This window comes from Trachypithecus francoisi, unplaced genomic scaffold, assembly GCF_009764315.1.
Source record: "Trachypithecus francoisi isolate TF-2019V2 unplaced genomic scaffold, Tfra_2.0 Lachesis_group15, whole genome shotgun sequence".
Classification (NCBI taxonomy): domain Eukaryota; kingdom Metazoa; phylum Chordata; class Mammalia; order Primates; family Cercopithecidae; genus Trachypithecus; species Trachypithecus francoisi.
Genome location: NW_022681460.1, coordinates 73,256,980 through 73,282,036, shown reverse-complemented (window position 1 = coordinate 73,282,036; position 25,057 = coordinate 73,256,980). Strand labels below are relative to the sequence as shown.

The following is a 25,057-nucleotide window of genomic DNA, read 5'->3' as shown; positions in this document are numbered from 1 at the left end:
TGGGGCAAACTTTTCTGGTTTGTGTCATTCCGCTGACTTCTTAAAATCATCTTCCTCTTTATGTTTTTTGTGGTATCTGTGACTACATCCCATGCTGTTTCGTTTCTTGTGATTATGCATTCTTAAAATGGTTTGTTCTTACCGAGCCAGCTATTTGTGAAAGGATAGAACTGGAGACAGGCTAGGGAACGGAGCTAGGGCAGCTTGAATTTCCATCTATTTTCCACGACTGCCTTGTCCTAGAGAACGGCCTCTGTGTGAGATCAACTCATTTCTCTCTCCTCAGCTCATTTTTATCACAACCCTTTTGGATGGTGACATAAAGCTTTGTTTCCATCAGGTGAGCATGAGCCATATATTCAGGCTTGTTACCACTACTCTTTTCTTGTTGACCTTAGTGCACCCACATCCTGCTCTGGCAGAGATGACACACTAGCCCGTTTCCATGTTTAGCATCATCACCTCTGACCCCTAATGCCAAACAGGGATCAGAGCATTTCCCCAGTGCTTCCATGCATCGAGACCTCATGTTCCCAGCAAGGGTCATTTAATGTCCTTCAGGGTTTACCACCTGTAAAGACTGCTCTGTTCCGCTCGCTGAACCAGAGAGCTGCAGGATCTTGTTTCTTCCATCAGAGTCTCCCCATGTCCTCGTTTAATTTTCCTAACACTTGGTAGCCTTTTAAAGAGTGATGTTTGGATTACGGACGTTTTCTACTGTTTCATCAGTTTTGCTTCTATTTCTCATTCTACTAATTTTTGATTGACTTAAGGAAAGAGAGCTTTCAGTCTTGCTCTTGATCTTGAAGTCCAGAGGATTATTATAGGATGATAGAAGACTTAAGGAGGTGAGGGAGGAGCTATCTCATAGATGATCTGAGAAGGCTGGGCCATAAGAGTAGCCTGGAAAGAAGGAGATTTCTTCCTTACACACAGAAGGACAAAAATCCACAGGGAACATACAGGAGGAATTTTAGGTCAATAGGAAGAAAAAGAGTAAAAAGGTACTTGCTCCTGTGGGAGATGTGGAGTCTGGCATGTACAAGGAACAGCAATAGACTTTATTCACTTATTCAGCAAATTTTTATCACATCCATGCTCTATGCCAGGCAGTGGGGAACCAGTAACGAACAGGACAAACCAATTCCTGTTCTCTGTTACTTCACTTTCTCATAGAGGAGCCACAAAACAAGGAAGAACTGAGCAGCAGCAACAACAGCAAGAGCCTGTTGTCCGCCAGGTTCTATAATAGACAACAGAGCTGTGGAAGGTCTAGTGGAGGTGCTATTTAAGCTAGACCTGAGAGAACAGAGAATCCAGCCATGGGAAAGGAGGGAAAGAGCATTCCTGGCACAGAGTAGAAAATGCTATGGCCCTGAATCGGGAAAGAGCTTAATACTTTTCAGGAACAAATTACCGGTTGGACTTGAAGGAGCAAGGCAGAACATGGCACAAGCCGAGATTGGAGAGAAAGGAAGGAACCAAATCATGTAGGCATTTGTAAGAGCTGGGTTCGTATTCTATCATTACTTCCTGAGTCAGTAGAGATAATGAAGAACAGAAATCTAGGCAAATATGGATAAATTGTAAATGTACCAAAATGATGCAGTTAAAACCCATGAAAAGAAGAGCATAACATCAACATGTGCTTTGGCAATTCTCTATATGGAGATCTCTATATGGATTTTAAGATAATTTGGGCAGAATTCATGGCATAAAAAATTAACATTACTCACAGATTTACATTCTAAGGAGAGGAATTCCATGTCATGCTTTTAGGAATGAATCCTAGAAACTGATTGTCCTCTGGAATAAAGGAGACTGTGGCATTTTAGAGAGCCCTAAGCTTCACTATGCGTTTCTGAATTTGAGGGTATGGTTGAGGAAAATCAGCCAGAAGGAGAGGACTTGGACACCCAGGATTCCATAGATCTCGAAAGTAGGAAGGCAAGGGTCCTGCTGAAGGAAACATTCACTCTTTGCATAGGGGCCCTCAGAGACGAAGCCAGATAGCATGCACAACACCCAGCTTATTCTCATGCCCATGCTTTCTCTGTTTGCATAGAGAAATCACAATTGGAAACATTTCTAAAGATTACCCTTCTGCAACAGAAAGAATTGACTGGAAAGTAAGTCATGAAAAAGAAATCTGGAAGCAAGGTAATAGAGCCCCAAACAGAATTTAAACTTTTTCCTATTAGTATTTGGTAAAGTCTGAATACTGACATATCAGAATATATATAGGATTTTATCCAGTTGAAGCTGCAGACTTTAAGGATGTATCCATTTCCTCCCCTCTTCCCTCCTTCCTTCCCTCCCTCAACAGTGAATGTTTGAGATGATGCTATCCAGCCTTTATAGACCAATCTATAGATAAGTGACTCTTCTTTTTAGCCTTCTTCATGGCAAATTTCTCTCCAACATCCTTTGCATTCTAATTGGTCTTACCAAATTCCAAAGAATTTCCCATTAATCAATAAAACTTCTTCTTAGAAGTGGACTAAAGCTGAAGTTTCGGCTTCTGTTAGACTCCATGTGAGAGACTCCTTTCAAAAGGAGGCAAACTGTGAATCCAATTTTCTTTGGGCATTAATTTCCTAGTAGTTCTGGGGGTTCAAATGAGACATCAATGACTAGCTGTCACTCAAGTATTTTATCTCAAAGCTTAAAGGACTGGAAAGTGACTGTGCTCCTTCCACTCTCAGTTCAAGTACAGTATTCTGTTCCCGGCAGCCAAGAAGCAGCAGGTGTAGGATGAGGAATAGCTGGCCATTGCTCCTGGCCAGAGAAGGCACTTCTTCACAACAGTGGAAGGTTTCAGTATCACTTAGCCTGTCCAAGAGAAACTATTTTTGTTCCATATCCATGCCCTGGTAGGAGAGTTCAAATTTATTTTGGGTTTGCTGATGGCTATACTATCAGGAGGATATCAGTGCAGGAAGCCAAGACGCTACCATCTGTTCTGTGTTTGTATCTAAAGAATTATTTAGAAGACTGATTACTCAGTTAGCTGGGCCTCCTGACCTTCTAGTATTACACTTAGAAAGGTAACTAACACTTTCTTGAAAGTCACTTCACTTTTAATAACCCATATAATTCCCTCAGTATAAGGTAGGGATCAAAGTATTGATCAAAGCTTCACACTGAGTCTCATGTGTTGTGGATGCTGTGAATGATCACTCGTGGTGAACAGAAAGTGACTCCTAATAGTGGTATGTTAGTAAATATTTAACAGTGGGCTCTCTCTAGGGAAAAAATACCTGATACATAGCATTTGTCAGTTTCCATGATGAAATATTAAGAACAATTTTATAAATTCAAAAACATAGATGAAATACAGCAATTCCACAAAAGACAATAATGACCAAAATCAACTCAAGCAAAAGTAGGAAGCCCAAATGGCCCTATATTTATTAAAGAAAATGAATTCACAAATCTACCCACCAGAAAAATTGCAAGTCCAGACGGCTTTACTAGGGAAGTATATCAATTGCATAAGGAATAAATTACACTAATCTTGCACAAAACCCTTCAGAAAATAGAGGAGGAAACACTTCCCAACTCATCTTTTGATTCCAGAATTTATACTATTACCAGAATTATGTGAAGACATTATGAGAAAGGAAAACTACAGATCAGAGATCAGTATACTTCATGAATAGAGATGAAAAGAAAATTCTTTGCAGAGTATCAGCAGATTGAATCCAGTAAAAACATATATATTTTTATATACATTATAATATATGATGACCAGGAATGTAAGGTTGGTTTGACTTTCAAAATCAATTGATATAATTCACCGTATTAACAGAATAAATAGGGAAAACTATATGATCATCTCAAGATATGAAACAAAACCATCTGAAAAAAATTCAAAAATTAAGCACTTATTCATTGTGTATGTATATTCTTCCCAAATAAAGTAAGAATAGAAGAGATTTTTCTCAACTTGATAAAAGACAACTAAAAGAAGCCTACAGCTAATATCAAATTTAAGTGTGGAAAGACTGAACACTTTCCCTAAGATAGAGATGAAAGCAAGGATGCTCACTCTCCATCACTTCTATTCAGCATATTGCTGCAGGTCACAGGCAGTGCAATAAAAAAAAAAAGAAGTAAAATGCATAAAATTATAAGGGAAAAACACTGTCTTTATCTGCAGATCGTGTAAGTATAAAATGCAAAACTATTTCTAAAATAGCGACTAGAACTACTACATGAATTTAGGAAAGGTGTAAAATATAATGTCAATATTCAGAAATGGTTCATTTTTATAAACTAACAAAAAAGAATCTAAAAAATATAATACTCTCCACAATAGCATCACAAAACATGAAATATTTATGGATAGGTTCAACAAAATACATGCATTGAAAACCAAAAACATTGCTGAGAGAAATTAAAGAAGACCCAAGTTAGGGGATATAATGATCTTCACGGATTGGAAGATTCAATATTGTTAAAATGTTAGCTCTCCCCAAACAGTCACCATGCGAATTCTAGCAGGATATTTGTATAAATTAACAAGCGGAGATTCTAACATTTGAATGGAAATGCAAAGGACTTAAAAGAGTCAAAACAATTTGGAAAGAAAGAACACAGTGGGAGCCTATGATAAGCAGAATTCCAACATGACGCCAAGATTCCATCCCCTGCTGCATCAGCGTGTACAATCCCCGTCCACAGAGTATCAGAGAGACCCGTGAATATGATGGGATGTCATCCCCTTGATTAGGTTATGTTATATGGCAAAGGTGAAGAGATGTGCATCAGTGGCTCCATCCAGGACTGAAGTGGCTTCATGCCTATGTTTAGACACCCAGACCAAATGTAAACCTTTGGTCCTCACCCTCCAGAAACAGATGTGCCTTTACCACCCTCAGGTTAAGGCAAACACACATTTATTGCACAGTCTACCTTCGGGTTCAGACTGGAGGGGGAGATCCACAAATGCCCCAAGGCATACTCATGACTATGTGGGCAGGGAATTCCAGGCTCACAGTTACTCCAGGTGTGATCTCCAAGGGAAGAGGTGCATGCTCCACATAGACAAGCCACTTGGCCACAGGATCTTTTCACTCCATGGAAGGGAGGAGGCTCAAGGTAGCCGAAGTAGAGCCTCCCCAAGCAGAACATCTCAAACTTATATGTGCATAAGATCTTATTGAAATGTACATTTATTTATTTATTTATTTATTTATTTTTCTGAGGCAGAGTCTCGCTCTGTCGCCCAGACTGGAGTGCAGTGGCCGGATCTCAGCTCACTGCAAGCTCCGCCTCCCGGGTTCCCGCCATTCTCCTGCCTCAGCCTCCCGAGTAGCTGGGACTACAGGCGCCCGCCACCTCGCCCGGCTAGTTTTTTGTATTTTTTAGTAGAGACGGGGTTTCACCGTGTTAGCCAGGATGGTCTCGATCTCCTGACCTCGTGATCCGCCCGTCTCGGCCTCCCAAAGTGCTGGGATTACAGGCTTGCGCCACCGCGCCCGGCCTGAAATGTACATTTAAAAGCTTTCAGGTGACATGAGTGCTGCTGATCCGCTTTGAATAGCAAGGCTGGAATCATGGGGCGGGGTAGTACTACTGTGATGCCTGGTGATGCATCCCTGGCATCGGAGCACATGATCAGCCCTAATTGGTTTGGTGTCACTTGTCACATCTATCCAGCAAAAGAAGTGAAAACAGGAATGGCTATCTTTAATTAAGTGTTTACTGTCTGTCACTAATATCTTTAGGTGTGATATCTCATGTAATCCAAGTACCAGCTTAGAAACGCTAGCCAGTTGCTTAAAGACGTTCTTCTGATCTCATAGCATCCCTTATTTTCAACCTTTTATCTGTCCCAGTTACCCAAGCCATTGTGCTACAAAATCCCTAGGATCCTTAAGTTTTCCTAAACCCTCTTTTTCCTAAGTCCTCATTTTCACAGACCTCAACACAGCCTGGGAAAACATCCTGGCTGGTTCTATTACGAAATCTTGTTATTAGATCTCTGTTGGGTCCTCCTGATTCATGACAGTCTTCCTTTTAAATATTCTATGGACTTCCTAGTACATTATCCATAGCAGTGCCCCAAATCCTTTGTACTCAGCTCTATTTCCAACTGTCAGCAAAAGTGCTTGCATTTCACTTTAAAGGGAAGGATGCTTCATCTGTATTTATAATCCTAATTCCTTTCTTTCCCTGGGCCTTGCTTATCAGTCATTCCCTTTCTATCTCCTTTTACTCTGACTTTTAGCCAATCAAAATACTGCCTGGATCTCCTATTTTGTAAGATCATACACACCCTCCTAATCCCTGTTACATGTCTCAGACAGCCGGCCTCCTTTGCCTTCCCTCACTGCCCATTGCCATGAAATGGGAGTCACCTTTTACTGCCTCTACCTGCCACCTACCACCACTTTAATTTCTTTCATTCTGGCCTTTTCTTCCACCAACCTACCAAAACCACCAATTTGAAGTGGCATTAAACTATTTATTATTTTTATTAATAAAATATGGGAGCATGAATGAGATATAAAATGAAGTCAAAATTGTTTCTAATATTTATGCTATGTTTTTCCATTTTGTAGCATGTTTTATTTTGAGACATCACTCTACAGAGACTTTTATCTCTTCCTGTGGGATGGTTCATCAAAAATGCTACATTTTTTGGCATTTACAAAAACATACACTTCTTCTTTTAAATTCAGTGCTGAAGGTTAAGACCTCGGGCCATTCATTATTTTATCTGAACTTCTTTTCTCACCATTAGTTGGAAGAAGGGTAAAATAATACATTGAGTATTCTACTCTCTTTTGATGATTATGTTGCTGTTGGGCCAAAACAAACCTTTGGAACTCAGATGAACTTCTAAGTTATTCCAAGAAAATTAGGAATCTTCCTTTACCCTCCATGGACCCAGCTTCTCAGTGCAGCTAAAGCCCTTGCTTAGTCTGTATAAATTAATACATTTGCTGGAAATGTGACTTTAGGAGATTTTATAGCAGTGGTTTCAATGCTGGTAGTGGTGAAGTGGAAATTTGAGAATGTGAAGATTAATTTAAACCACATGATGGGTTCAAGGAAAAGGGACATACCCGACAGTTTCCTGAATGTGTGCTAACCCTAGATAGTGGGTAATGGGATCCGAGAAAACCACTAGTGAACTTTTAAACCCTCTCCAGAGGAATCAGACCAGTACAGTTAGCCCTGAAACGGAGCTGTTCATGAAAACAGGCCTCTTCTTTCTCCCTCAGAAACCAATCCCTTTGCCTGAAAGAACACAGTTGGGAGATCAGAGACAGAGGAGGCACCTTAACTTTTACTACTAATGGAATGAAGCTAGACCTGTGTTTTCAATCATTGGCTGGTTTACCGATCTGTCTTTCATCATAGATTCCAAATTCTGTTGGGTTCTTTTAACTATTGTTAACCAATAAATTGTATGTTGTGAATAGTCAATGAACTTGAAATAAAAGATTTCTTTTTCCTTCCAGTTTGTTGTAGCAGTGTTCTGGATCATTTATGCCTATGACAGAGAGATGATATACCCGAAGCTGCTGGATAATTTTATCCCAGGGTGGCTGAATCACGGAATGGTGAGTGGATTAAAACAAATGGCTTTCTTTTATTTTAAAAAAATCTATTAAATAGCTATTATCTGCTATTTAGACCTTCCATAGAATTTGCCTAAAAATCCATGAAATCTTAGAAGGTTATAATGGGAGATTACAATTAGAGAATACTGTAATATTTACTGAATATAAATAGAAACTTCTTCCCATGGAATTGAGTCATTATTCAAACTATGTAGTAGATGAATCCACAGATTATTAAGGTAGGTGTGTCAGTGGTGTTAAATAATATAACTAGCCAATTCTGGGATGAATTTAATTTCTGTGCCATTAGAAGGCTTGTCATCAGAGCCTAGGTTTGGATTCCCACCTACACAGCCACCAACCCTCCGCTCCACCTGCACCTCACATTGACAGGATTTTGTTGGAAGTAACTACTGCAGCTGGACAGTTTCCCTCAGATGGGCAGCAAGGCTGTTACTTTCTCTCGGAGATCTGTTGCAGGTATTTGGAGGTGTCTTTAGCAGTGGGATTGTTTGCCTCTTAGGGTTCTGCCCGAGTTAGGGTGTTTGCCTGTGGCTTTGAGGCCTTTTCCTTCTTCTCAGTCTAATTCTTTCTGATGCTTTAGCCATGATGTTCCCCTCACTAGTTTCAAATCCAGTGCTTTGGATGGTTTTCACATCATTTTACAACATTTGAGGATATATTTTCTGCAGTGAAATTTTGTGTCATCTTCCCTTTCAGCTTTTGGAATTGAACACTACTTTATTATTAACTAAGAAGCATGCATTTTGGTTACAGCAGTTTTTAGAACATGTCCCGGGGTGTTCCTGGTGAAAAGGGCAGCCCATCACAGGAAATTATAGGGGAAGGAAGAGCTGGAAATCATGAGCCTTGAGTACAAAATAACAGTTTCCCTTCTGCCCCCAATTTTGGTATATTTGAAGAAAAGTGGTGTGTCTAGCAAACAAACATCACTGTACTGAAGGGTTTTGATCAATCCTTCCTTAAGCCAATTCATCAAAAGTGGCATATCTCAGAGAACTGGATTTTTTTTTTTAGTTCAGTTAGAGCCACAATCTTGAAGGATTAGCATGGCACTTCTGGTCTATTTCCAAACACATCAGCTGGAGCTTGTCAGTTCAGTTTAGCCATCCACGGGGCCTGGCATGGTTACTATGGCCCTCTCCAACTTTTTCCTTTTCTTGAATGTGAAAAGCACGTCATAACTCCATGCCTTTGCAATCTTCTGCCCCAAATGCCCTTCTCAGTCTTTTCTGACAAATTCCTGCTAGCTTAGTTCCTATCTTCTTTAAGAAGCCGTTCCTAGCTCCCCAAGCAAAGTTAGCTATTCCGTTACTTGTGCTTGTACAGCGCTTTCATATCTCTATTATGCATGTCTGTATCCCCACAGAAATATTAAGCTCCTAGTGCAAAGCAGCCTTTGAATTCCAAACACTTTGCCCAGTTGTCTGGCATACAGTAGGATCAATATATATTTATTAAATTGATGAATGAATTCACTATAGCTGATTTCCATAATTCTTTGTCAGTTACATAGCTACTGTTTGTTTATTTATTTTATTTTATTATTTTTTTTTTTGAGAATATACTGTGTGCCAGGCACTCCACAGTGATTGTATCATTAAATTTTCACAATGGCACTGCAAATAAGGAATGATCTCAATTACAAATGAAGAAACTGAACCTCAGAAGGATTATATAATTTGCCCAAATGACATAGCTCAGGGTGGTAGAAGTGGGATCTGAACGCAGGCCTGTCTGGCCTCAAATGTGTGGCCACATTTTATCTGAACAAGCAAAACATTAATTGATTCTTGATAAAAAGAGTAGCATTGTATAGCTTCTACAACAGTAAGTTAGCAAAATATAAGAGAAACATCTTCAGGGTATTTTAAAGCTTACTTTCAAGCTGTTTAGCATATTTTAGCTGTCTAAGATAAACCAGTCAATAATTAGGTACGTATTTTTAAGAAAAAGACATTATGAAATTCCTTATCTCCAAGAGCCGAGTTGTAAATGGAGATAGGCTTTATAAATCATCACTTCAAACGTTACACCAAAAAACATTGTCATGTGTTCAATCAGGAGCAGGCTGTGGCCTATTATGTGTGGCCTAATATGTGGCAGGCATATTCTTGTACAAATAGTATCCTTTTTGACATCTCCAAATATGAGGAGGAGTAATATCACCTAGATAACTAATTAGAGTGTCCAAATTGTGGGTATTAAAGGGAGACTCCTGAAGTTGCAGCCTCCAGCTGAATGTGAAATGATGTCAGTTACCTTGTTCTGACATTAGGAGAAACTTTGCTAACAACAAATAATTGCATCATATGCTATAGAATTAAAGTCTCGGCCACTTTGGCCTATTGTTAACAGGCCCGAACTGCACAATATTACCTTCATGCCAGAGAATGAATCACAGCCTTTGTGGATCCTGGTTCTAAATTTTTAATGTTTTGAACAAATGGTTTATTAAGCATGTATCCAGCCATTAGAACTTTGACTTGCCTCTGTTAATTTTACCTTGATTCACTTTGATGTCTTAAAATTTCTACTCCCGGAGACAAATACTACTTAGAAACACCAGGAGGAATTGAATGACACAAATATTTAGGAAAGAGAAAAGATAAATTAGTTAATATGTCAAATCCTCTAAGATAATATGAGCTCAATAGATTCTTTCACAATGAATTCTGTGTCCTAATAGTGATAAATGACCAGTTCTTTGTTTTTCCTCATGTTCCAATTGATAGTTCCAGAATTACTGAGGAGAAAGAAGTTGTGCATGGTGGCTCAGGCATATTTTGCAATATTAAGCAATTTACATTACTTGAATTCTGTATCTGTGTAACTATAGATACAAAATTGATAAACCATGCTGCTGATCTTTTAGCCTAGCAATTAAAATATGAACATTAAATGCTAGAATTATGAATAATTTTCATAAAATGTGTAATAAAATGACATTTCAAATAAATGAGCATTTTCCTCTTTGTTTAAATAATATTTTAAGTTTTAATAACTATTATAATTTGTATTTGCTTTTAATTCTAATTGGTTTTTAATATTAATTTAAAAATAACACTTTTAAATATATGGAAATAAGTCCATTCAAAATTTCTTACCAGTCTGGATCACTTGGTGAAACCCTGTCTCTCAAAAAAAAAAAAAAAAAAAATTAGCTGGATGTGGTGTTATGAACCTGTAGTCCTAGCTACTCAGGAGGCTGAGGTGGGGGAATTGCTTGAGCCCATGATGTCAAGGCTATAGTGAGCCATGATCATGCTACTGCACTCCAGACTGTGTGACAGGAGTGAGACCCTGTCTCAAGAACAAAAAAGTTCCCACATTTGTTTTAATGTATGTATTTTAATTGAAAATTCAAATTGTATACATTTTGATTGTAATTTTATTTTCGATTGATCTTTTAGATTATTACTATCAGTAGAGCGAAAATTTTGTGAAATTTTCCATTATAATAGAGTATTTAATAATTTTGCTGAAATGAAGGCAAGGAAAATATAGTTTTAGAATATTTATATTCTTATTATATTAAATATTAAATATTTATATTTATAGCTTATAAATATATATGCTTTACTGCTTATCCAATCACATATTTTCTATTTTGTTTTGTAAAACTACATCTGACAATGTAGGAGGATAAAACATTTTATTTAGTACTTCATTAACTTTATTTGTAGCTTTTTTCAAAAATGTATATGCTTATTTTAATTTTCAATGGGTACCACATACATATGCTATAAAATTTAAATGTTTCCCTGCCTCCTTTGTATATCAGCTACTTAATTCTATTTTCCTTTACTTGTACCTTTTAAAGTTAATTTTAACATACATGTAATAATTTAACATAGTTACAGGGTACAGAGTGATATTTCAAAACATATATATAATGTGTAATGATGAAATTAGGGTAATTAGCATATATATTTTCTCAAACATTTATCATTTTTTTATGTTGAGAACATTCAAAATCCTCTCTTCTAGCTTTTTGAAAATATACAATAAATTATTGTAAACTATATTCATTCTATATTGCTCTAGAACACTGGAATTTTTTCCTCCTATCTAGCTGTAATTGTGTGTCTCCTAACCAACCTGTCCATACTCTCCCCTCCTGGCTAGCCTTCCCAACCTCTAATAACCACAGTTCTACTCACTACTTCTATGAGCTCATCATTTTTAGTTCTATCTTGTTCCAGATCTTAGAGGAAAAGCTTTCAGCTTTTGTCTCTTTAGTATAATGTTGGCTGTGGGTTTGTCATATATGGCCTTTATTGTATTAAGGTATATTCCATCTATACCTAATTTGTTGAGAGTTGTTATTGTAAATGATATTTAATTTTATCAAATACTTTTTCTGTGTCTATTGAGATAATCATATGGGCTTTGTCCTTCATTTTGTTTATGAGAGGTATCAAATTTATTAATTTGTGTATGTTGAATCATCCTTTCATCTCTGGGATAAACATAAACTTTTGGATATGCTGTTGGATTTTAGTATTTTGTTGAGGATTTTTGCATCTATGTTCATCAGAGATATTGGCCTATAGTTTCATTTTTTGGTTCTGTCCTTGTCTGATTTTGGCATCATGGTAATGCTGGCATCATAGAATGAGTTAGGAATAATTCCCTCCTCTTTTAATTTTTTGGAATATTTTCAGAAGTATTTGTGGTAGTTCTTCTTTATAAGTTTGGTACACTTTAGCAGTGAAGCCATTCTGCCCTGGGCTTTACATTGTTGGGAGACCTTTTATTACTTATTCAATCTCATTGCTTGTTCTTGGTCTATTCAGGTTTTCTGTTTCTTCCTGGGTCAATGTTGATAGGTTATATGTGTCCAGGAATTTATCCACTTCTTCTAGGTTTTTCAATTTGTTGGTACATAGTTGTTCATAATAATCTGTTATGATCCTTTGTATTTCTTGATCTGCAATCAAATGCTCTACCCCTGAGCTGTACCCTCTCCTGATCCTTTGTAATTCTATGGTATCAGTTGTAATGTCTCCTTTTCTATTTCTGATTTTATTTATTTGAGTCTTCTCTCTTTTTTCTTGGTCTACCTAATGGTATGTCAATTTTGCTTATCTTTTCCAAAAACACAAGTATTTCTTTTGTTGGTCTTTTGAAATTTTTTGTCTCTATTTCAATTCTGTTCTGGTATTTATTATTTCTTTCCTTCTATTAATTGTAGATTTTGTTTGTTCTTGCTCTTCTAGTTCCTTGAGGTGCATCTTTAGGTTGTTTATTTGCCATCTTTCCTTTTTAGTACTTCATTAGTTTTAATTGTAAATTTTCTTTGTTTCTTTGAAATCTGATTTCTCAGAAATCACCACTAAAGAATTTATTCATGTAACCAAACACCACCTGTTCCCCAAAAACCTATTGAAATAAAAAAAAAAAAAATCCATTCAAATGAAAAAGAAAAAAAAAAGAAATAAAGAACAAAAAAAAAGAATGAAGGAAGCCTGCAGGACATATGGGACAACATTAAAGAAACAAATATTCCCATTATAGAAATTTCAGATGAATAAGAGATGGGAAAAGGCATAGGAAACCTATTCAATGAAATAATAGCTGAAAACTTTCCAAGTGTTGGGAGAGATATGAACATCCAGATACAGAAAGCTGAAATATCAACAAGTAGGTACAACCAAAAAAACTTCTCTCTGAAGCAAATTATAGTCAAATTGTAGTCTTTTATCCCTCACCCACCTCCCACCCTTTCCCTTGAGTCCCCAAAGTCCATTTTATCATTCTTATGCCTTTGCATCTTCATAGTTTAGCTCCCACTCATGAGTGAGAACATAATGATGTTTGCTTTTCCATTCCCGAGTTACTTCACTTAGAATGATAGTTTCCAATTCCATCCAGGTTGCTGCAAATGTCAGTACTTATTTTGTTCCTTTTTATGGCTGAGTAGTATTCAATAGTGTGTGTGTGTGTGTGTGTATATATATATATATAATCACACACACACATATATATATATATAATCACATTTTCTTTATCCACTCATTGATTGATGGGCATTTGGGCTGGTTCTATATTTTTGAAATTGCAAATTTTGCTGCTGTAAACATGCATGTGCAAGTGTCTTTTTCATGTAATGACTTCTTTTCCTCTAAGTGGATACCCAGGAGTGGGATTTCTATATCAAACGGTATATCTACTTTTAGTTACTTTAGGAAACCCCATACTGTTTTCCTTAGTGGTTGTACTAGTTTACATTACCACCAACAGTGTAAAAGTGTTCCCTTTTCACCACATCCCCACCAACATCTGTTATTATTTGATATTTTGATTATGGCCATCCTCACAGGAGTCAGATGGTTTTGATTTGCACTTCCCTGATCATTAGTAATGTTGAGCATCTTTTCATATGTTTGTTGGCCATTTGTATATCCTCCTTTGAGAATTGTCTATCCATATCCTTAGCCCACTTTTTGATGGGATTGTTTGATTTTTTTTTTCTTGCTGATTTGTTTGAGATCTTTGTACATTCTGGATATTACTCCTTTGTCAGAAGTATAGATTGTGAAGACTTTCTCCCATTCTGTGTGTTGTCTGTTTACTCCGCCGATTGTTTCTTTTGCTGTGTAGAAGCTTTTTAGTTTGATTAAGTCCCATCTATTTATCTTTGTTTTTGTTGCATTTGCTTTTGGGTTCTTGGTCATGAAGTCTTTGCCTAAGCCAATGTCTAGAAAGGTTTTGCTGATGAGCCAACCTCTAGAATGGCTCCAATGAGATGATCATGTAATCTTCTGTTTTTAATTCTATTCACATGGTGCATCACATTTATTGACTTGCAAATGTTAAACCATCCCTTCATCCCTGGTATGAATCCTACTTGATCATGGTGGATTATCTTTTTGATATGCTGTTGGATTCAGTTAGCTAGCATTTTATTGAGGATTTTTGCATCTATCTTCATCAGGGATATTGGTCTGTAGTTTTCTTTTGTTGTTATGCCCTTTCCCGGTTTTGGTATTAGGGTGATACTGGCTTCATAGAATGATTTAGGGAGGATTCCTTCTTTCTCTATCTTTTGGAATAGTGTATAATAGGATTGGTACTAATTCTTCTTTGAATGGCTGATAGAATTTAGCAGTAATTTAGCTGTAAATGTGGCCCTGGGCTTTTGTTATTGGTAGCTTTTTACTTACCATTTCAATCTCACTTTTTGTTATTGGTCCATTTCGAATTTCTATTTCTTCCAGGCTTAATCTAGGGATGTTGTATATTTCCAGGAATTTATCCATTTCCTCTAGGTTTTCTAGTGTATGTGCATAAAGGTGTTCACTGTAGTCTTGAATGATCGTTTGTATTTCTGTGGTATCAGTTACAATATCTCCCATTTCATTTCTAATTGAGCTTGTTTGGATCTTCTCTCTTATTTTCTTGGTTAATCTCGCTAATGGTCTATCAATATTTTTTATCTTTATAAAGAATCAACTTTTTGTTTCATTTATCTTTTGTATTTTTTTTACTTCAACTTCATTTCGGTTTTTTTTTTTTTTTTTTTTTTTGACAGAGTTTCACCCTGTTGCCCAGGCTAGAAGGCAGTGGTACAATAATCTTGGTTCACTGCAACCTCCACCTCCTGGTTTCAAGCAATTCTCATGCCTCAGCCTGCTGAGTAGCTAGGATTACAGACATGCACAACCACACCTGTCTAATTTGTGTATTGTATATTTTTAGTAGAGACAGTGTTTTGCCATGTTGGCCAGACTGTTCTTGAACTCCTGACCTCAAGTAATCCACCCACCTTGGCCTCCCAAAGTGCTGGCATTAAAGGCATGAGCCACTGCGCCTAGACAACCACCATGGCCAGCCTCATTTAGTTTTGCTCAGATCTTGATTATTTCTTTTCTCCAGTTGGGTTTGGGTTTGGTTTGTTCTTGATTCTCTAGTTCCTAGAGGTGTGACCGTAGACTGTCTACTTGTAGTCTTTCAGAATTTTTGATGTAGGCATTTAATGCTATGAACTTTCCTCTTAGCACCACTTTTGCTGTATCCCGGAGGTTTGGATAGGTTGTATCACTATTATTGTTCAGTACAAAGAATTTTTTGATTTCCACCTTGATTTCATTGTTGACCCAATGATCATTCAGGAGCAAGTTCTTAAATTTTCATATATTTGCATGGTTTTGAGGGTTCTTTTGGAGTTGATTTCCAATTTTATTCCACTGTGGCCTGAGAGAGTACTTGATATAATTTAGATTTTCTTAAATTTGTTGAGACTTGTTTTGTGGCCTATCATATGGTCTATCTTAGAGAATGTTCCATATACTGATGAATAAAATGAATATTCTGCAACTGTTGGGTAGAATGTTCTGTAAAAATCTGTTAAGTCCACTTGTTCTAGGGTATAGTTTAAGTCCATTGTTTCTCTGTTAACTTTCTGTGTTGATGACCAGTCTAGTGCTATCAGTGGAGTATTGAAGTCCCACACTATTATTGTGTTGTTGTCTATCTCACTTCTTAGGTCTAGTAGTAATTGTTTTATAAATTTGGGAACTCCAGTGTTAGATGTATATATATTTAGGATTTTGATATTTCCCTGTTGGACTAGTCCTTTTATCATTATATAATGTCCCTCTTTAAAGCAACTGCTGTTTAAAGCAACTGCTGTTGCTTTAAAGTCTGTTTTGTCTGATATAAGAAAAGCTACTCCTGGTCAGGCACGGTGGCTCACGCCTGTAATCCCAGCACTTTGGGAGGCCGAGGCAGGTGGATCACGAGGTCAGGAGTTCAAGACCAGTCTGGCCAAGATAGTGAAACCCTGTCTCTAATAAAAATGCAAAAATTAGCTAGGCATGGTGGCAGGTGCCTGTAATCCTGCCTACTCAGGAAGCTGAGGCAGGAGGATCACTTGAACCTAGGAGGCAGAAGTTGCAGTGAGCAGAGACCATACCATTGCACTCCAGCCTGGGTGACAGAGTAAGACTCCATCTCAAAAAGAAAAGAAAAAGAAAAGCTACTCCTGCTCACTTTTGGTGTCCATTTGCATGGAATATCTTTTCCTACCCCTTTACCTTAAGTTTATGTGAGTCTTTGTGTGTCAGGTGAGTCTCTTGAAGATACCAGGTACTTGGTTGGTTAATTCTTATCCATTCTGACATTTTGTGTCTTTTAAGTGAGGATTTAGGCCATTTACATTCAATGTTATTATTGAGATGTGAGGTATTATTCACTTGGTTGGTTAATTCTTATCCATTCTGTCATTCTGTGTCTTTTAAGTAGAGGATTTAGGTCATTTACATTCAATGTTATTATTGAGAATATGAGGTACCATTCACTTGGTTGGTTAATTCTTATCCATTCTGCCATTTTTTGTCTTTTAAGTAGAGGATTTGGGTCATTTAAATTCAATGTTATTATTGAGATGTGAGGTACTATTCTATTCATCTTGCTACTTGTTGCCTGAATACCTTGTTTTTTTTCATTGTGTTATTGTTTTATAGGTACTGTAAGATTTATGCTTTAATGAAATTCTAGTTTGGTGTATTTTAAGGATCTGTTTCAAGATTTAGAGCTCCTTTTAGCAGTTTTGGTGGTGCTGGCTTGGTATTGGCAAATTCTCTCAGCATTTGTCTGAAAAAGACTAATTTCCTTCATTTATGAAGCTTAGTTTTGCTGGATTCAAAATTCTTGACTGACAATTGTTTTAAGGAGGCTAAAGATAGGACCCCACTCCCTTCTAGCTTGCAGGATTTCTGCTGAGAAATCTGCTGTTAATCTGACAAGTTTTCCTTTGTAGGTTACCTGATGCTTTTGCCTCACAGCTCTTAAGATTCTTCCCTTTGTCTTGACTTTAGATAACCTGATGACTATGTGCCTAGGCTATGATCTTTTTGTGATGAATTTCCCAGATGTTCTTTGAGCTCCTTGTGTTTGGATGTCCAGATCTCTAGCAAAGCCAGGGAAGTTTTCCTCGATTATTTTTCCTCAAACATGTTTTCCAGACATTTAGATTTCCCTTCTTCTTCAGGAACACCAATTATTCTTAGGTTTGGTCATTTAACACAATCCCAAACTTCTTGGAGCCTTTATTCATTTTAAAAATTTTTTTTTCCTTGTCTTTGTTGAGTTGGGTTTATTCAAAAGCCTTGTCTTTGAGCTCTAAAGTTGTTTCTTCTACTTGTTCAGTTCTATTACTGAGACTTTCCAGTGCATTTTGCATTTCTCTAAGTGTGATTTCTTCATTTCCAGAAGTTGCAATTATTTTTTATTTATGCTTTTTCACTGGAGATTTTTCCATTCATATCCTGTATCATTTTTTGATTTCTTTAAGTTGGACTTCACCTTTCTCAGATGCATCCTTGATTAGCTTAATAATTGACCTTCTGAATTCTTTTTCTGGCACTTTGGGGATTTCATCTTGGTTTCGATCCATTACTGGTGAGCTACTGTCATCTTTTGGTGGCACTAAATAACCTTGTTTTGTCATGTTACCAGAATTGTTTTTCTGGTTCCTTCTCATTTCAGTAGACTATGTCAGAGGGAAGATCTGGGATTTAAGGCTGCTGTTCAGATTTTTTGGTCCCTTGGGGTGCTGCCATGATGTGGTGCTGTACCCCTTCCCCTAAAGAGGGACTTCCTGAGAATCAAACTGCAGTGATTGTTATTTATCTTCTGGATCTAGCCACCCAGTGGAGCTACCAGGCTCTGCCTGGTACTGGGAAGTGTCTGCAGAGTCCTGTGATGTGATCTGTCTCCAGGTTTCTCAGCTGTGGATCCCAGCACCTGCTCTAGTGGAGGTAGCAGAGAAGAGAAGTGGACTCCGTGAGGGTTCTTGGTGGTATTTTTGTGCACTGGTTTTGTGTTGGTTAGCCTCCAGCCAGGAGGTGGCGCTATGAAGAGTACATCAGCTGTGGGAATGTAGGGAGGATACAAGCTTACCCTAGGGTCGCCTTTGGATGAGTATTCAAGTTTCTGAGGTGGTGAGGCTGGGCTATAGAGCTCCCAAGAGATTATATTTTTTGTCTTGGGCTACCAGGAAGGGTAGAGAAAGACTGTCAGGCTGGGACAGGGTTCAGCATGTCTGAGCTCAGACTCTTCTTGGGCAGGGCTTGCTGCAGCTGCTGTGGGAGATTGGGGGTGTAGTTCCCAGGCCAAGGGGGTTATGTTCCCAGGGGAGTTATGGCTGCCTCTGCTGTGTGACACAGGTCACCAAGGAAGTGAGGGAAAGCCACTTAGCTCCCATACAGCCTGCTGCACGGAAAGCTGTTCTGGCTCCCACCTCCCACTGTGCCACTCCCAACAGCACACAGTTTATTTCCAGGCAGCTGGTGAGCAGTGCTGAGAACTTGCCCCAGTCTACAAGCCTCCTAGCTGAGAAAGCAAGCCAACTCACAATTCCTCAGCTGTCCCACAGGGCCTGCAGCGGCAATCCACCTCCTTCAAAGGGTCTGTGGTTTCTCTTGGCTTTCCTGGTATGTTCCTGCAGTGGTTCCTGGAGCAAGTTCTTGATGTGAGTCTCCACACATGGTTTTGTCTGAGTGGGAGCTGCAAGTTAGTCCTGCCTCTTATCTGCCATTTTTTCTCCCCACATTCCCCTAAATGGATTATTTTAAAAGAACTGTCTTCAAGTTCAGAAACTCTTCTGCCTGATTTAGTCTATTATTGAAATTCTCAATTTTATTTTTATTTCACTCACTGAGTTATTCAGTTCTAACATTTGTTTCATTCTTCTTAATGATATCTATTTTTAAAAATTTCTCATTCAGCTTATGAATTGTTTTCTGATTTCATTGAATCTATTTGTGTTCTCTTGTATCTTGCCAGGTTTCCTTGTTATTTTGCATTTTGTCAGGTGATTTTAGATTGGTTTTCCTTTGGGGTCTGTTACTTAGAGAATTACTGTGTTCCTTTGAAGGCATCACATTTCCTTTTTCTTATTTCCTGTTTCCCTATGTTGATATCTGTGCGTCTGGTGAGACACTGCCTCTTCTGATTTTATGGAGTAGCTTTCATAGGGAAAAATGTTTTTCTGTATATGTATATGTATCATAAATATACAGTTGAGTAGGGTGCTTTGGCTTTGGTTCAGTATGGGGGCAGTAATGTAGTCTCCGTATGATTTCTTCAGCTATAATCAGCATCATTGGTGTCTGTGAGTACCTCAGTGGCCTATACTGTGGTTGTTTGTAGAGGCTATTGCATGGCTTTGCTGGGAACAGGGACACCAGGCAGATCAGTTTGGGGGCTCTGGCGTTAAGAAGCATGGGTGTATGGCAGCTCTACCACTGGAGTGGGCAGGTTCTCTGACAGCAGTGGGCCTGGGTGGCTTTATCACTGGAGGGGACAGGGTCATTGGTGATGGTAGCAGCCCTGGACAGCTGGTCCTTGGGTCCCTGAGGGATGCACCTGAGTACAAAACCACTTTGTTGGAGGGGGTGGGGTCTCCAGTGGTGACATATCTTGGCCAGGCTGGTTCTTTGGCCCTTGGAGGGCATGTGTGGGTGTGCAGCAGTTTTGCTCTGGAGGGAGCAGGTTGCCATCAGTGGTGGGCCTGGTCAGGCGAATCCACAGTCCTATGGGAGGGGCACCTACTCTGCTACTGCAGAGGTTGAGGTTGCTGGTGGCAGCAACAGCAGGCTTCAGGCAGGCAGCTCTTGGATTCTGAGGAGTGCATGCACTGCCTCCCTCTTTTCAATGGGCAGCCTTCCCACCGTATTGGACTGCCTGTTTTCTGGGGTGTAGAATATCGTGTGTGCTCGGATGCTGGGGTCTTGGCTGCACAGCTGCTATCATGACTCTGCATCCCTCTGGGTGGATGTGGTGGGATGTCCGAGGGACCCCAAAGATGAGGAGATTTAGGGGTTTTGGGGCCCCAGGGCAGGATGCACACTGGTGGTGGCTCTGCTCTCAACATGATGATGTGCTGTGGCAGCCTGTGTCCTGTGGGCTTGGGGCCCAGCTTGATTTCCTCTAGGGAACAATGCAGTCACATGGTTTCCAGGTAACTCCCTATACTGGACTCAGGTCCTGTGAACTGGGGGTTCTCCTCTTGTTAGGACTACAGGCAGCCAGGGTGGAAATGTGGACTGCTGGGGATCTTCACCTTACCTTTTTCCTGTGCCTGAGGTCTCTCTGGGCTCTGAACCGATCCTAGCCAGGTGCTTTGCTTCCCTGTCTGTGCTGCTGTCCCAAGTCTCCATGCCCCAGAGGGGCTTTGTCACTTCTTTGCTGAATTCCAGTGTTCTCCCCTAGACTCTGTTTGACATGTGACTGGAGGAGGTGAATGCTGGGTACCTCTAGTCAGCCATCTTGATGATGTCTTCTGTAACTTTTCCCTATTTCTGCAAATGATTATGATGCTGTAGGCCTGGCTACCTATGATATAAATGGAGGAGTAGGTCTCTTTGTTGGAGTTTGTAATGATCACTCCATTATGGCCACAGAAATAACATTGGGAGAGACATAAGAAATTAAAGGATCTGTTATATATACTCACAGGAGTTAGAGACAAGAGGCATGGCAATCCCCACCACATAGGGCCCATATAGGAGCTCTGGGGAGTGGGCTCAACCAGGTAGATGGGGAGGGGAGAAAGAGAGAAAACCCCTGGGTAAGTGGCTTTATTGGGGGCTAGAGTAGAGTACACAAACAAAAGGTGTGAGGGGATTGCACTGGTGTTTTTGAATGTCACTAGGTCAATGTCAGGAGAGGGCTAACAGGGGGATCTTGTGACAAGTACCAGCATTATCACACTGGTGCACCTGGTCATCTGGTTGGAGTGCTCATAACCTGTTGATGGGGGATGTTGAGGGATTGGGAAAATATGAAGTTTTAAACATTTACAGTATGCAGTCATTGCCTGTTGAGATTTTTATAATTAAAAGAATTCCAAGAAAGAATGCACACTCTTCTTATGTGCAGAATCACATTCATTATTTGAAGAGTCTCAACGTAGTTTCTAGGAATCTAGAGCCCAGAACCACAGAACTGAGATATAGTTAAGTATATCATAACACCATTTCAGAACACATCATCAACTCGGTCTTGAATTTGCAGCATTCAACTGCCCAGCACAAAATTAGTCAGAAACAAGCATAAGAAAGCTTACAGGATCTGAAATCCACAGGGCTTTCATTTTTGTTTTACACTAAAGTTTTAGAAGTTAGACATGATTATAATGAAAGGAGAGTGTCATATCCCTTCCTTTCTATTGTCTACTTTTTTTTTTCTCAGCAACCAATCTTAGAATTTATTTGAAGAGGAGAAGAAATGAGTAAATCAGTGAATTAGAAAAGTAATGCAATCTTGTTGTATAAATACTAAGTTATCTCTAGGCTCTATGAAAATATCAAAAGAGAGAATTATTGTTTTAATTTATTATAATTAAAAATATAAGCATATACAATATGGCACATTTAAATGGAGCCGGCTCAATATCTAAAATCAAAAATCATTCTCTCCTTGTAGCCTATTTAACTTTATATTCTCAGCAACTTGCAGCACATGACAAACATTAGGCATTCAATAAATGTTGATGATTAAAAGAATGTTTATGCATGTGCTTTTGAAATTTGGAAGAATGTCATATTTACATTTCTGTCCTTCCACCATCTTTCTGTCCTCAGTCCACTGATGATCAGATGAAAGAAAAGCACAGGTGATGTCAGCAAATGAATCAGAATTTCCAAACTGTAATGCAGGTGGCCATGGACAGTTGTAGGAGACAGAGTTCTGCATGGCCTGCAACATGTGGACCTGGACTTTGATATAATTCAATCTAACAAACATGTATTATAAACCTATGATCTGTAAATCACCCTGATAGATATTGTGGGGCTGCAGGTTGAGAAAAACACAAAACAGATGCAGTTTTACATGCTGGAAATGGCATATTTGATATGGAAGAAGGCAAGTAGGAAAACAGCTCCACAAGCCAACAGCGTAGTCCCCAAAGGGCCGTTTACAGTTTGACAAGGAGAAGCCCTATTGTTATTCTGGCCTGTTTCCTCATTGCAAAAATAGAACCATGAACCTTTCTCTTCTGCTTATTATAATTTTAAAGCATTGTCAAGTGAAGTAAATATATACTGAAATCAATAAATAAATAAATATTTAAACTCTAGAAAGACTGCTGAGCTTCAGTGATGCTCTAACAGGAAATACCAACAATCAGGTAGTGCCTCGGCTTACTGAAGAATTAATTCATGTTTATAAAGTGCTTTCAGAATGCAAAGCACTGAATAGGGTTAGGATATTATTATTATTACCAAAGATCTTTAAGCAGACAAGATCTTGATATTCTTATAATCACAGCAGGAGTTGTTCATTTCCCGTGTAATTTATGAGAAGAAAAAAATAATAAACTCCACCCCTCTTCACGCTTGATTTATCAGTTGTTCTTGTTATATGTAACTGATCCTCAAGAGAACCTTAATTTAGGCAATGATTTATTCTCTTCAGTATTATTTTGACATTTGGTAATTACTACAGATTTTGTGCATCTGTCTTTCCCAGAAGAGAAGGCATTAAATGCCACTTGGATGATCATTGGTTTTGCAGGAACTCAGATTTGATGTTATTCTTTTGGTAGATAGCATAACTTATGGTAACTTTCCAGCTCTGGGATACACAGATTGTGCATTTCATTACTCATGGAGTCTGCGCCACACTGATATTAGATATTTCATAAAAATAAGCTATTGATTGAAAGAATATCTTAAATATTTTATATGAAAAAAAACTGGCCTTTTCCAATTTCCATTCTAAAGTATTCTAAAGTAACTAAGATTCTGGACATTTTCAAAAATGAAAGTAAGAAACTGGAACAGAGGTCAGAAATTTCTTAGGAACCTCTCTCTAGGACTCTCAAATGGACCTCCCAAAGAAGACAAATAAGACCCCCAAAAACCAGGAACAAGGAGAGTTACATCAACAATGAGTCAGATGCTTTCAGAATTGCTTCATGCTATTCCCATATGTAAGCTTTCTTCTTACCAAATTTTATGGAGCTAGCTTCTTCCATTGTGAATTTTCATCTGTGATCATTAGTTCTAACAAGTCCAGTCCTCCCATGTTAGATTTTGCAGATTTAAATTTTAATGTGAAGATTTGATTATTCTGTTTGTTCAGATCAGTAATAAATTTCAAGGCATTTACTTTTAGCTATTGCCAATGATATTGTTTATTTATTACTTTAACCAGAGTATTATGAACTGGAAAAAAATGTATAATTTTTAAGCTGATGTTTGAATAAATTGTAAACTACCTTGTGAGGTAAAAAGACAAGGAAAACTGGAGGAAGAAAGGGGAGACAGGGAGGCGCCAGGATGGAGAATGAAGAAAGATAGAGGAATAGAGGAAAGAAAGAAGGATAGTGTCATGAATGAGAAGATGTGAGATGGCCATAGAAAAGAGGAAGACAGGATAAGGAGTTGGGAAACGGGGAGACGAGAGGAGAAAGAGGGTTAAAAATGTTCTAGAGTAAAGAAGGCAGAATGGCAGAGTCAAATCATACACTTCTTTATACCCTACCTTCTCCATGGCTACTTAAGGTTTACGGATTAATTTTTTTCTCTCTTTCTCTCGCACTCTCTCTCTCTCTTTTTTTTCTTCTTTTTAAAGGCAGAGTCTCACTTCGTTGCACAGCCCAGGCTGAAGTGCCATGATGCAGTCATAGCTCACTTTAACCTCGAACTCTTAGTCTCAAGGGATCCTCCTAACCCATCCTTCTGAGTAGCTCGAACTACAGGCACACCCCACCGTGCATGGCTGATTTTTAAATTTTAAAATTTTTATAGAACCACGTTCTCACTGTGTTCTCCAGGCTGATCTCAAATTTCTGGCCTCAAGCAATCCTCCTGCCTCAGCCTCCCGAAGTGCTGAGATTACAGGCATAAGCCACTGCACCTGGCCTTTTTTCTCTTTAGTGCCTGGTATAGTGCTTGGTGTGTTATAGGTACTCAATAACCATTTGATGAATCAATAGATGTTAATGGATCAAGCTAGCCTCCTTATGGTTCCTTGAACACCCCAGGTACCCTTCTCTTCTTGGACTCTGTCCTCAGAGATTTGCTTAGCTCACTCCTCTACCCTCCTCCTCACCTTTTCAGTAATGCCTACCTCGAACAGTCAATTAGAAACTACAGCTAACGCCATACTCCCCACTCACTGAAATCCCCTAACCTGCTCCCCCTTCCCATGGCACTAATCATCCTTGATATAGAATGTGATTTTGCTTATATGTTTTATTTATGGTTTATTGTCTATCTTCCCTTGATAGAATGGAATTTACATAGGGTAGGGATCTTTATTTCAGTTGCTGATTTATCCCAAATACCTACAACAATGCCTGTACAAAATGGACGATCAATATTTGTTGCATGAATGAATCATCCTTATCAATTTATGTCCATGTTTTCTCTTGTTCTCTTTTTCTCTCATTCATTTTCTCCTCCCCTTCATAATAGTTGACAGAGAGTACAACCTCAAAG

At 38.5% G+C, this 25,057-nt stretch overlaps 1 protein-coding gene across 6 annotated transcripts in view; it reads left to right on the top strand.

Moving 5' to 3' along the window:
• AIG1 (androgen induced 1) overlaps positions 1–25,057 on the top strand; it is a 293,027-nt gene that overhangs the window by 103,156 nt on the left and 164,814 nt on the right. For all 6 annotated transcript variants that reach the window (XM_033235223.1, XM_033235221.1, XM_033235224.1 and 3 more), the window contains one exon: positions 7,476–7,577. In XM_033235223.1, coding sequence (XP_033091114.1) covers positions 7,476–7,577 — 102 coding nt within the window. The remainder of the gene's footprint in view (positions 1–7,475; positions 7,578–25,057) is intronic.